The sequence below is a fragment of the Oryza brachyantha genome, chromosome 3 (genome assembly GCF_000231095.2).
Source record: "Oryza brachyantha chromosome 3, ObraRS2, whole genome shotgun sequence".
Lineage (NCBI taxonomy): Eukaryota > Viridiplantae > Streptophyta > Magnoliopsida > Poales > Poaceae > Oryza > Oryza brachyantha.
In genome coordinates, this window is record NC_023165.2 from 4,532,412 (window position 1) to 4,546,252 (window position 13,841).

General features: G+C 39.3%; 3 protein-coding genes across 3 annotated transcripts; 1 reads left to right on the top strand and 2 right to left on the bottom strand.

Moving 5' to 3' along the window:
- Positions 1-1,989: 1,989 nt before the first annotated feature.
- Positions 1,990-4,950, bottom strand: LOC102707101 (ADP-ribosylation factor-like protein 8a). Its single transcript, XM_006649514.3, has 5 exons — positions 4,843-4,950; positions 3,567-3,648; positions 3,316-3,470; positions 2,472-2,633; positions 1,990-2,399 (listed from the first exon to the last, which is right to left on the bottom strand). Exons 1-5 carry the CDS (start codon positions 4,878-4,880, stop codon positions 2,282-2,284), a joined length of 555 nt encoding a protein of 184 aa, XP_006649577.1. The 5' UTR covers positions 4,881-4,950; the 3' UTR covers positions 1,990-2,281.
- Positions 4,951-6,343: 1,393 nt separating this feature from the next.
- On the top strand, positions 6,344-9,921 carry LOC102707381. The gene is made up of 4 exons (XM_006649515.3): positions 6,344-6,643; positions 8,323-8,668; positions 9,096-9,189; positions 9,292-9,921. The coding sequence occupies exons 1-4, from the start codon at positions 6,378-6,380 to the stop codon at positions 9,600-9,602; spliced, it is 1,017 nt and encodes a 338-aa protein (XP_006649578.1). The 5' UTR covers positions 6,344-6,377; the 3' UTR covers positions 9,603-9,921.
- A 284-nt stretch (positions 9,922-10,205) lies between these two features.
- LOC102707656 (peptidyl-prolyl cis-trans isomerase CYP65) lies at positions 10,206-13,832 on the bottom strand. The gene is made up of 11 exons (XM_015835462.2): positions 13,582-13,832; positions 13,145-13,207; positions 12,949-13,052; positions 12,769-12,860; positions 12,599-12,688; positions 12,432-12,507; positions 11,976-12,337; positions 11,628-11,884; positions 11,251-11,539; positions 10,840-10,950; positions 10,206-10,750 (listed from the first exon to the last, which is right to left on the bottom strand). The coding sequence occupies exons 1-11, from the start codon at positions 13,707-13,709 to the stop codon at positions 10,547-10,549; spliced, it is 1,776 nt and encodes a 591-aa protein (XP_015690948.1). The 5' UTR covers positions 13,710-13,832; the 3' UTR covers positions 10,206-10,546.
- Positions 13,833-13,841: the final 9 nt, after the last annotated feature.

Here is a 13,841-nt window from a genome sequence, read left to right on the forward strand (position 1 = left end):
TCGTGCCCACGGTTAAGGGCGAGCTGCCAGCTTCACTGTGATTAGTTGAATGTTTAATGACCTGGGTGAATTGGCTTTCGCTTGGGACTACTGCAACGTGGTGTAACGTTGAGTAATGGTTGGGCCTGTTGCAACGTGGTGTAACGTTGGACATTGTTGTGGTATTTTACGACTGTTATTTACTTATCCTTTGATGTATTTAATTATCTTTATTCGATTTAATCTCTGTTATTTATTTAAGTGTTGCTTTATTGCATCTAACTATAAGTCTGTCCTTGATGATCCTTATGCATCATTTACTACCCTCTTTTCCGTGCTACTTGTTAAGTACGGTGGTTTGTACTCAGCCTTGCTCAATTTCCTCCTCCAGAGTTAGAAGTTGAGTCCGATGGAGGAGACTCTCAGGAGTGAGCTGGCCTACCGTTGAAGCTTTGCCTGTAGACTAGAGCCGTACCCGCTGGAGCTAGTCTACCTTTCTTTCCGCTGCATTTTCGTTAGAATAAATGTTATTCTCAGTTGTTTCTAAGAACGATGGTTATGTAATCAACATTGTCTATTTGTGTACCATAGCTAGTCCTGAACAGAGATTTTAATACACAATTAAGTTCAGAAATTCGTGTGAGGGATTTCTGGGCGTGACAAAACACCACCTAAATTGGAGTTTGAAATTTTTATAACGAATTTTAAATTTTTTTCTCCTTTGTTAGAAGCTCATTTCTACTACCTTCGTCTCGAAATAAGATTATTTTTCAATTTTTTGATACAATGTTTTAACTCTTCGTCTTATTTGAAATTTTTTTGCGATTAATATTTTTTTTCTTACTAGATGATAAAATATGAGTAGTACTTTATGCGTGACTAATTTTTTTTTAAGTTTCTATATAAAATTTTCAAATAAGACGAATGATCAAACGTTGGGCATGGAAAAACGAAAAATAGAGTTATTATGGGACGGAGGTAGTAACCGATTTACATGTGATATGAATATTCATATGTCACCGATTACTACTTCGAATCTAAAAAGGTTGAAAACAAAGTTTTACATCACTGGCAAACAGAAAAGAGGGAGAAAGACACGCAAGTTTAGCTCTTACCTCGGCCAAACATGATAGTAAATCCCCTTCAAAAAGAAAAGGAGAGCTTGATATTCCCCAAAAGCATGAAATTTCCTTTACTTATTTTGTATCATGCAATTTCCATTTACACTACTTATTTCATAATTGCACGGCAAGGACTTGCATTGTAGGAATAACTCATGTATTTACCTACACACATCATATACTACGTATAGTTCCTAACTAATACCTCCGTTTCATAAAATAATACTCTATCCATTTCATATTATATACTAATATTATATAAGTTGTTTGACTTTTTTCTAAGTCAAACTTCTTCAAGTTTAACCAAATATATAGCAATATATATTAGTATTTTCAACCCAGACAATCATATTATAAAAATATATTTAATGTTAGTTTAATAAAACTAATTTAATTTTTTAAATCTGGCTAAATCTTCCTATGAACTTGGTAAAACTTAACAAAATTTGACTAGAAAAAAAGTCAAACTACTCATAGTATGCAACGAATAGAGGCTGCGTTCCTTTCGGCCGTCGGGCTAAACTAATCCTTGTTTTTCGTTAGCATATTTTTCAAACTGCTAAATAATGTATTTCGTATGAAAATTTTTCATATAAAAATTGTTTTAAAAGATCAAATAACTCTATTTTATAATTTTTTTAATAAGTAATAATTAATTATATACTAATTATATTTATCATTTTTCATGTGGCTAATTGGATTATGTAACCGTCCAGAGTATTTTCTAGCATGTACTATATTTATACGGGATGCTAACGAATTCTAAACCATATATATATAAATAATATACATCGATCAATAAATAAAATCTAAACATAGCTAAAAGACTGCAACCCTCCAGCTTAATTTTGGGGGCAACACCATCATTTTCGATTGATTGCAACATCAATTTATCAACATTTCATCCCCTTTTAATTTGGTCAACGTAAACAATGCGATCCATAAAATCACACATGAATTTACCAAGCAAATATGCAACGAGGATGGAACCTCTTGTAAGTTGGAAGGAAGCACATGCGTGAACAATACCAGATGCAGTCTGCCAATATAATGCCAAAGCAGGTTACAAAATTATGAACACAACCTCCCTGATCAAGACCTCTCGCATAATTTACAGGCCAATTGCTACGCAACATGCAAAAAAGTAGAACCTGCAGTACTTTGAAAGCTAAGGATTTAGATCAATTCTTCTTTTTCGAGTGCTTCACAAGCCAGTCGATGACAGAATCAATGTTTGTCGAGTTCTTGCATGATATCATGAAGCAGGCCACCTCTCTGTCGGTGAGCGTCTTTAGGCCCCTGCAGTGCCACATGTAACTTGTTAGACAAAGATATGTACAAGAGTTTGTAATAAGTTTGTCGTGTACTGACATCACTTCTGTGAAGCTTTGCTTAGGGAAAGCTTCAGGTTTGTCAATTTTATTGCCAATGACTAGTAATGGAATCCCAGTCAAAGAAGGTTTGTTCAGAAGATCATGGAGCTCGCTTTTGGCAATGGCCATGTTCTCTCTATCTGCTGCATCAACAACATACCTGCAGGAATCCCAATAATACAGAGATTTCATTCCCCATAGTTTGTAAAGTCAATTATAAACTCCAGCAAGAATAAACAACAATAATAGTGAACCGGTTTTAAGGGGAAGTCCAGTTACATTAGAACATGAACCAAGTGAACAAAATAATTGAAAGCGAAAAACGGATACACAAGGCATCAGAAGTATCAACAATAAAGCACAATTTTAAATGTAAGACCACATAACTGAAAGCACAATCTTTTTCGTACAATATCCAATACATAAAGGCAAACTACACTTCTGAGTTATGATTTATCGTTGCACAAAGACAACTACAGCGAGTCAAGAGGAAGAGAAGTGCAGCATGAACCTTAAAATAAGTCTTTCTACAACAATTTAGTTGAGAAATGAAGAGCTTAAACTAAAAACATAGGATATGCACAAATCCCATGATTCACCAAATCTGTCTAGGGTCAGCATTAAAACCAGCAAATGTGTGGATACAATACGAAGCTATATTTTTCTATGCTGTTTAGTTCTATTGATGAAATTGACTAAATTTCAGCAACGGTCAAATCAAAATGACATGAAAATGATTGGAATGCGCACCTAATAAACAACTAAGCATGACAATTGACAACCAGTGAGTATACTGCAATTCCTGCCGCACATACTTAAAATTAGACAGTAAAGGAACTTACACAATTGCAGAAACAGCACGACAGTATCTCTCCCACATGCTCCGGAATCTTGGCTGTCCTCCAAGATCCCACAATTTTATTGTGACATTGCCTTTGGTCACCTTTCTCATATTGAATCCTACAGTAGGAATCATGTCCTCACTAAAGCCTCCTGTCTGCAGAATACATGGTAATACATGATAAATCATTATAATTCAGTAAAAATCATTATAACTCAGCAAGTGAATAATTATTAAGAAACTGATACATACAGCAATGACATTCACAAGTGAAGTTTTCCCTGCATTTTGAAGCCCTATCAAGGAAAGCTCCATCTCTTGCTTGAAAAAAAGGCTGCACAAAAAAGAATATATCATTGTATCTACATGAAGATAAAACAATATTAGTAACAAACTAGTCTGCGTTAGCTTGCACAGCTACTGTGTAGATTATTTTTACGTGCACGCTTCCCGAAATGTTAAACGGTGTTTTTTTGTGAAAACTTTCTATATAAAAGTTTATCATCTCACCATTTTAGAGTAGATATTCAACTTTCTAGTAATTAATTTTATTATTTATATCACTAAATAACTATAAAAAAAATCAAATAATCTTCCATCTTTCATCAACAAAAGAACACAACCTATACGTATCGCTTGTATATTTTCCTGGAAGTTGGAACACGTGTCATAAAGGTATTGCTTCAAATAAGCAACGGGGTACCACAAAAAAGAATATATTATTTGATCTCCATAAAGACAAAAATATTACTAACAAACTCTGTTTATTCATAATCGCTTATATATATTTTTCTATGAAGTACTTCACTACGCAACCAGTTCATGTGCTGGAAGCTCGCTTGGCTGCCAGGTAGGTAGAAGTGAAACAAATCATAGCCTACTGGCAACATTTTTTCATACCAAAATTATTGAAATTCAGCACAAGCATTGCCAATAATTGTCCTGATTCCTAATTCTACAATAATTGAAGCCAAAGAACTTTGTAATGTGAATATTCAGGTCCAAAATCAAGAGTGGATTAAAACCTCGTTTATATGCAAAATCAATCTTTGTGAATTCCGTGTCAACTTATCTACTGAAATTTTGACTGCCACATTTGAATTAATACAGTTTTTGATGCGTGATTTTGATTGGCATATACGTTGTTCAACAGATAAAAAGCTTCTGACATACAATGTTCCCACAATATACTTGCAAGTTGGAAAAATCCCAAAATCAGAGCTTGGAAAACAGAAAAGGACCACAAGAAGCCAAATTTCCCCTATGCAATAGATCGGGAATAAACGTGGGTATACGTGTATTCACCCATTAAAAACATCTCCTGTTAGTCAACGTTGCAAAAACGAAAATTATCTCAATACCATACTCCTTCGCGTACCGCAAAAATCATCCAATCCAACAATACTATCTAATCCTAAACGACCCCATAACCCCCAGATCCCCTACCCCGATCGATCCCCTCCCCCGTCAATGCACAGCAGATCAAAACCAGGAACCAGCGCCGCCCAGTCAGGAGCAAGCAGCGTACCTGCGGAGCCAGTTGAGAAAAGCCTCCCAGAACCCCATGGCGGCGACCGCTCCGAGCTCCTCCCCTTCGCCTCCGAGACGAAGAAGCGGGGGGGGGGGGGGGGGGGGGGGACCCTGTGCGGCGCCAGTCGCCGGGTGCGGACGGCGACGGGAGCCTCGGCGGCGTGGCGGCCTCCCCGCGTTTACTTTATTCGACGGGAGACGGAGGCAGCGCGGATTGGGAGGCGCGAGCGCGACAGCGAGGCGGGCGAGAGCGACGGCGCGAGGAGGAAGAGACGAGATAGGGAGAGAGGAGGGGTTCCTGGTAGGTATTATTGCCTGGCGATCCACCAATCATATACGGCCTCGCGTGCTAGCTCGCCGTTTTGTTTTTGTTTTTTGTTTCTCTTTTTTTTTTTTTACTTTTTCCTTTTCTGATTTGGGCGTGCGTGATTGGTTCAACGCCCCCAACCAAACCCTGGATCCAGTCCGGTAATCCGGTATTTGCTACCTGGAATAGCGGAATTCGCAGCAGGATTCCGAGATGGATTAGCGGTGGTAGTTAACGATGATTTGGTGTTGTGGTAGCTGCAGGGTGATGCACCTTTTTTTTTCCTTGACCACCTGGGCCAAGAGGCGATGATGATCACGGCCCAATCGCCTACATATTATTCGAGTGGAAACAATCCACTTTGCCTCCCTAACTTGCAAAATCACTACATAAGTACAGATCGATCTAGATCATCCTCTAACCTGTAATATCAGTACAGAGTAAACTTTGATTAGCTTTGTTGGCAGTATGGGCAAAGGTTTTAACTAATGTGGCGTTTGCTCGGCACGTTGATCTGATCTTCATATGATGTGCATATGTGATGTTTATGTAGCATCACATGTACGATATAAATTGAATAAAAACAAATGCCCTTGAATATTAGTAATTAGTTGGGAATCGTTGAAGATACTCCTGATGCCGTTAATTTTTAGATCTACGTTTAACCGTTTGTTTTATTCAAAGATTTTATTTAAATATGCAAAATTACAAGTCATACATAGAGTTCATATAAAAATAAATCAAATTATAATAAAATAATTAATAATTAAATATTTTTAAAATAAGATAAATGATCAAACGTAAATATAAAAGTCAACGACGTCATAAAAAACATGGACGGTTCTTTTTCTAATTTATAAAATTCAATTTTAGACACCTCGTGCATACGCTCCAAATTACCCCTCAAACGGAGGGAGCATCAGATATCTTTCAAAATTATGTTACACCGGGGTGTCGTCGAAAGAGAGATATATTTATATCCACTAGATTAACGTCCCGAACTAATTTCGCGCAGCTAACATAATCATCGAGCCGCCTGGACACCGTGCGATCTCGTCCGTCCGTTTCACGCTGGACGGCCCTGATCTACCTTACGCTACGCGGATCCATCGGGAGAGGGTTGACGAGACGTCCCGCGCTATAGTAGCACTCCTTATTCCAACGGACTCCCGCTTCCATCTAATCGCTTCGTTTCACCGGGGCGGCGATCGATTCGACGCGGAGCCATGGGAGGGGGATCCATCCGCGCGGCGGCGAAGGCCGCCATGATTGGGGGCTACCGCTCCGCGGCCGTGCGCCGCGCCGTCCTCCCGGTGTCCTCGGCGCCGCAGCCCGCCCCGGCGGGGGCGGGGGCGGGCGAGGGCCGCAAGGCGGCGTCCACCTTCGCGGTGGTCGACGACTGGGTCATCCTCGACCGCGAGGTGTTCGGCCCGGTGCCCACACACGAGGAGGCCATGGCCGCCACCCTCGACCTCAAGGAAGCCTTCCAGCTGTGCGTAACGTTGCACTTGCACACCTTGCTTTCACGCTTTAAAACCTTTTCGTATATAGTGTGTTCGTGTGATTGGTGATCGCATCACTCATGATTATTGTTGGGACATCCTCGTGTACTGTGTTACACAGTACTTGTGTAATAACAGTGCATTGCGCAGTGATCAATAGTTCATATAGCTACAGAGTTACTGGACATTTTCTTGATGCGAGGATAAGTTTACTCGTTATACAATGACATCTAGCGGACGATTGTTTCTTTTGCAGTTAAATTAGTATTTGCATCTATTGGCCATTGATGAAGTGACGAACCGCAGATTCTTATTTCTGGTTCAATGTTAGAGCAACTCTAACAGATTGTGTATACGTATTTGGATAGCTAAATTTATACAAAATGTCCAAAAACATGCATCTAACAGAATAGCTATTTTGCCTCGCTCGGTATCCTGCTCGGTTAAAACTTTTTTCCGTTCGGCATCTATCCAGAGCGAGAGGTGCTTGCCTTTCCCCCCCTTCCCTCGCACAGCGATAGCAGATCATGCCGTGGGACCATGCTCACAGCCGCACAGAACCGGTTCTGACGGTGGTTGAATTCTGTTATTGTTAATCACCGTGGGCCCACAAGTGATGATGTGGAATTGATTCAAACATACATAGTCCTGATTTTGGATAGGTTGTTGGATTATCCACCTGTTTACAAACATTTTTACCTTTTTACAGATCTCCATACTAGGCAAATTTACATATGGATATTGCTAATATGTTGGAGTTGCTCTTAGTTAGCACTACACTGGCACTGCACGTGTTTTTTTTTCCGCTCTTGTTTAGAAATATAACATAAATTGTTGCAACATGATATGTCTCTTCGCCATTTGTTCGTGTTACTAAATTTTTTGAATGCTCCTTTCCATTTAGTGCTTCTAAATTTGCAAATGCAAGAATGCTCTTTTCCCACTAGTGCTTCTAAATTCGCATTGGAGAATCAGCAAGTTCGGGCAATGAATCTCTCTATACATGTATAGGAAGTATGCCTGAATTTTTTTTACTCCGTCCATCCCAAATTATAAGGAGCACGCATTCTAAAATCCAAACTTCATCAATCAGTCTAACAATATATAGGTTTAGTGAAACAAATAGCTAGACTCGTATCTGCATCAACCCTATCTTTTTGCTTCTCTTATGCTTATAAACCAAAATTTGAATTTTCAACATAAATTTAGAGTTGATTTTTGATTTTTTTATTAATGTTTATTTTTTAGCATTGACTTTTAGATCGCTAAAAATACATTTATAAAATTTTTATTCACAAATATTTTTTGTTTCCAAATATGTTATTTGGCTTTTTACATGAAAAACCAAACAATCACCCCATGTACTTTCATGTGATGTTGATTTCACTACAGATAATAATATACTTTGAGAGAGTTGACAATCAAAGTTTGAAGTTTGATGTTGAAGACAGTGCAAGTCAAACTGCACCATATAATTTGGGACGGGGGAGTAACAGTATGTAGACGGATTGTCTTAAAGTTGTTCAAACTATAAAACTATTCCAATTTTTGTATTAATTTTATTTTATTATTTTACTTCTACATTTAGGTTGTATGCTTTACTGCTCTTTTCACCGCTGTTTACTTTGTTGCTTTACAACAAATTGATGACTTATTTTCTCTCAAACAGTGCTAAGACTGAATCTCATGTTGCTCAATCGGAATCTCTCTCATATGGTGACCCTGATGTCCCTAAAAAGGTTGCTCAGGTCACTGTACTTCAGGATGTTGTTCATCCGGAATCACAGGGTCTTGTTCATTCAGATACCCAGGGTCTTGTTCAGTTAGGAACATCTCAGGATCTTGTTCACCTGGAAACACCTCTGGTTCTTGTTCATTCAGAATTATCTCCGGATCAATCTTATTCAAAAACTTGTGAGCATGAGGATAAACATGACAGTTCACTTGCTTCCTCTGGAGCTTCTGAACGTGTTGTGCAAGCCTTCACAATGCTACATGAGAGCCCTGAAACGCAGGTACTTCCCTCAAACTTCTTATTTTGCCAATGTCAATCGAGTCAACTGTCAATGCAAGTTGCTACCAATCTTTTGCTAGTGTCAACGAGGATTACATTGTCTCATTTTAACACTAAAAGATTATGTTTTTTTGGGTGAAATGTGATCCCTATTCTCGAAATTTCTTGTCCAACTTAAATTGACATCGAGCACAAAAAATCTAGCCTTCATATTCCCTGCAGTACCCTTTCCCATCTTATTATGTTTGTTTGTTCAAGCACAAATGTTATTCCTTAAAATATTCTTGTACTGGAAGCATAGATTCTAATTTCAAAATTTGAAGTTCTTTTCTGCTCGAAGGCTTAAAGTTATAAAGTTGTTTTTTGCCTGGTCGGCCCAAAGTTATAAAGTTGTAGCAGAGCAGTTTTCAGATGATTGTTGATTGCAGGACGTTGTTGCCTCACTTGCTTGTGATACGAACGTTTGGAACGCTGTAATGAGGAACGAAAAAGTTATGAAGTATTACAAGACATACGAGACGAGTAAGTTAGCCTACGAGCCCAAGCCTATTTGGTCATCAAATTGACTAGTAGAAATTTCGTAACATGACCTGATGTGTTCTCTTTCAACTTCCCCTCCTTCAGAGCTCAGCGAAGATGAGGTGGAAGGCACTGGTGAGTCAGGCTACGCGCAAAACGGCAGCGAGCCTGCCACGGCCAGTGCCGGAGAAGCTTTCATGGACTACGTGGAGAAAATGAAGGCACTGGTGTCTGAGATGGTGACGAACCTTTCAAGCATTATGCAGGATCTAGTTGCAACCTCGAACGAGGGCCAGAGCAAGGGGAAGGTGAAGATTATGACCATGTACTCCCAGAAAGATTTTGCCACTGCCCCCTCAGCCTTTGTCGTCTTGGCTATTGCTTCGATTATGGTAGTCTTACTTAAGCGCGCGTAGGCCAGTTACCATGATTATATAATAAAGTACCTGGTAGGATAGGATGGTTGTTTGTTGCTGACGACATTAGTTTTTTGTCACCAGTTTTTAACCAGCTTGCACTTATTTTATTTTTCCTTCTCAGAACAACAAGTCGTTGACTGTAGAAATGAATCCTCCTAATTGTGTTCACCCGATAGGCCAGGCGGATATGCATTGCATGTCAACAATGCCATGATCTTTGACTATTAAGTGATCGTGAGTCTATTTGTTCAGTTCTAATATCATTCCGTTTGTTGTTTCATACTCCCATTAGTAATAGATTCGTGACTGGTGAATCCATTTGTTCAAAGATAAACTTTGTTGAGTTGCAATATCAAGCGATCGCGAGTCCATCGTGCCTCGTGAGTTCATTTGTCTATTGATAAAAATCAACTTCAGTGAATTTTGTATAAATATTATCGGTAGAAAACAGCAGTTCTGCCAAAGCAAAGGAATTAAGTTGACAACTCCATATCCAAATATGGCCTTGATGGAAGCATGAACTCCAGTTATTTAACCAGTCAAATTTCCCAGTTATCCCTCTTACAGCTCAATATGCAACCCTGCAGAGAAAACAAGGTAAAATTGAGAAAACACTCTTTTAGATACCCACAACAAAACAGTATATGAAATTAATACAGATGCCAGCTGCTGTAACTCTAAATTGTAAAGGCTTTGATTTGATAAGGTACCATGTAGCAAGTCGATAGCAGAAGAATCTAGTAATAAAACACTAATCCTACCAGCGGATCAGGTCACTCTACTCAAACCTGCTTATATAGAGGTAAATTTAATAGTAGACCTTGTGCATCGTAGACAGTATAAACCCATAGCAGAACACTGAAGGAGATCATGCCCCATAGTTACTGAAGTATGCACTTGCTGTTTCTCATGAGAAAGGGAGATTCGTATACATCAGGCTTTTACCACCCAGAGAAATCTTTAAACTCTACATTAGACACATCTGCTTTTCTTTTCTTGTTTGAATCATCTGCAGCAATGGAATTTCCAACCACGTCAGCAGAGCCAGCTGTCCGAGCTTTTAGGTACTTGCCAACTCCACCGCCAGAACTGGTTGAACCAGCAACACCAGTGCCTGGATTGCTATACCATGATCCTACCTTATCCTGAATTAATGGAAAATAATTGGAAATAAACAGATGCAACAAGTCCGTGATCATAATTTCATTATTGAAACGAGATAATGGCAACATACATAGTCCTCATCCTTTTTCTTCTCCTCCTCCTTTGCCTTTTCTTCTTCTTCTTCGTCCGGTTCCGTGTAAGGATTCACAAACACACTTATTTTTAGTATCTTTATTTCCTCCTGTAGATTAAGGAAGAAATAAGAACCCTATGTTCAAAAAGGTTCTGCATAATCTAAAAAAGAGGATTGCCATATGCAGTACAGTTCAGTACAGCACGGCACAACTCAGTACAGAAATCACAGCTGTAACAAAAATGAATATGAAAAATAATGTGGAAAACACGGCACATTGCAATTTCACAGAAGTTAATGGATAAATATTTCATAGCCATGATTGTTTTGCAATAAATTTATGCTAATTCATGTTTAAAACTGAGTTAAAAAATGCTGATGGAATTAAAAAATGACAATAGCACTAACCAATGGTCGGTCATCATCATCAACAGGAACCTTTTCCATAGCTGAAAGAGTGGTCAAGCCACCAACCACCATGCCAAATACGGTGTGTTTGAAATTTAAATGTGGTGCGGACTTGTACAAGATGAAAAATTGGGACCCATTGGTATGAGGGCCAGAATTAGCCATGCTTACAACACCTCTTCCTGAATGTACAAGTTTTGAATTCAGTTCATCCTTGAAAGGTTTACCCCATATGGACTCCCCTCCACTTCCTGTGCCAGTTGGATCACCACCTTGAATCATGAAATTTCTGTAAAAGGAATGATTAAACAGGTACAATATAGATATACATAAAACAAATGACTAGGTGAAAAAGGTCTAATGTCATCAGAACATACCTGATACTACGATGGAAGATAAGACCATTATAATAACCATTTTCACAATGTGTCAGGAAATTTTCACATGTACGAGGTGTTATATCACAATGAAGCTCCAGATTTAAATCACCATGGGTGGTATGCAACTGAACATATCCCTTCTTTTTTGGATTCTTTTCAATTTTAACATACTCAAATTCATTTTTGGTGACAGGATCGTAGGCAGTTGATGTGAAAGAACGTGAAGCTGCTCCCGTAGTGTAACGACTTTTAACCTGAAATCATCAAATCATCTTCATAAGACAAAACCCATTGAGTTTGTAACAAAAATCATACACAATACATGAAGATGATATGAGAATATACCAGTTTAGCATTTACAGGAGCTCGATCTCCTGCCATGTGCATTGCGATTCTAGCAGCTGTTTTCTCAGCAGTAGCAGCCTTTGCTGCAGCTGCGCTTCTGCCATGAACGGAAGCAGAAGCAGCATCTACAATACTGAAAGACTGATGGGGTTTAGGTTCTTTGCCAGATTTTGAGTCATCCTTCTCCTTTTTTGCTAAAGTAGCAGCAAGTGCAGCAGCTCTTTCTTTTTGAGCTTTTTGCCCTCCCCCACCATGCAAAAAAGCCAGCTTTCCCTTTTCAGTTCCAAGTTCCTTTATCATTTGCTTAAGATCACCAGAAATGTTTATGTTGTAGGTTGGATCATCTTTCATTCGTTGTAACTCTGAGCATAGTCACGCAAATAGAGTACGCAAGTTAAATAGGAAAAGAGATACAAAAAAAAAGAAACAGGGAAAACAAGGGCCATAGTCAAACACCTTCGTCTTCAAGTTTGAGGCCGTTCTTGACATGGTCAAATTCCCCTAGGATCTTGCTATCAACTGCATTTGGATTCTACAAAAGGTCAAAACAGGATATAATTAGATTACAGGGATAAATGTGAACAGATTGGCATTGAGTAAAGTAGGTGCTCCCAAAATGTTACCTGAATAGTTATCAAGTCATTTCGAGTGAAGGGCTCATCAGTTATCAACTCTTTCCAATTCTTTGGCTTGATGTTAAGTTCTTGGATTGCCTACATTTATGCAACGGAATGCATGAGCTAAAAAGTACCTTAGCATATTGACCACTTGAAAAGGCTCCACTGAACCCCACCTCATAACAGAAGACATTCCCAGTAGTTTTTACAGCAACTATATGTGTGAACTCTGTAAAAACTTTATTCAAAACAGGGCACTGGAACTCTCCTGCAAGAAAAAACAATATATGGAGTATATGAGAGATAAGAAGAGTACACATCCTGTGACATTCGATTCAACATACTCTGACACTTACCATCTGAGTTCTTGTGGAATGTTAAAGGAATTAGATCTTCCTGCTTGAGTGGTGCTCCTGTTACTGGATGCTTACCAAACTTCTTAATGTATGGAATTATGCTCCTACATTTTGAAGCAGCATAATAAGGATCCATTCCTGACATCTTCTAACAAAATCCTATGCAAAGAAGAACAATGAACTTTGGCTCACTTACATCAGATCGAAGACACTTCCATCTGCAGTACACACCGCATCCTCAAATGGTAAAAACGTAAGCCTAAAACACCCAAGAAAATAGCTATAATCAGAGGAGAGTGGATACAAGCTAACATATGATATTTCGGTTACAAACACAATATTAAACTAAGCTCATCTACATAATCTAAAGGCTAGATATCATGAGAGATTTACAAGGACAGAAATTGACCACAAAAAAATTAGCAACTGATTTAACTGGTAAAATATCAATTACAAGATCAGTAGAAAGCGCAGCAATTAAGTTTATGTACTAGTAAATAAGAAAAGCTACAAGCTCAAGCTCCACCAAAACCCTAACCATATAGTAATGACTAGCGGAATAGACAGAACGAGGCAAATCTCCATTCCAGCTAGTTCCAAAACAGTAGAGAAAGGGGAAAGTGGGGTAATTACGCGCAGCAGTAGAAGGGAAGGCGCTTGAAGGGCGTGCCGGCCTCCTTCTGCTTGGCACCGCCCCACTCCGTCGCCCACTCCGTCCGCGTTATGAACATCCGGTCCTTGCTGTGCTGCTTCTTCCCCATCTCCGCTGAGCCTACAAGATCGCGCCTCCAGCCGGTGGTGCTGCTGCTGCCGGTGGTTGCCTTTCGCCGGCGGCGAGAGGGAGGGGAGATTTGACAGCGGGGAGTGTTCGAGTCGGATGGGTCGGAGAGAGA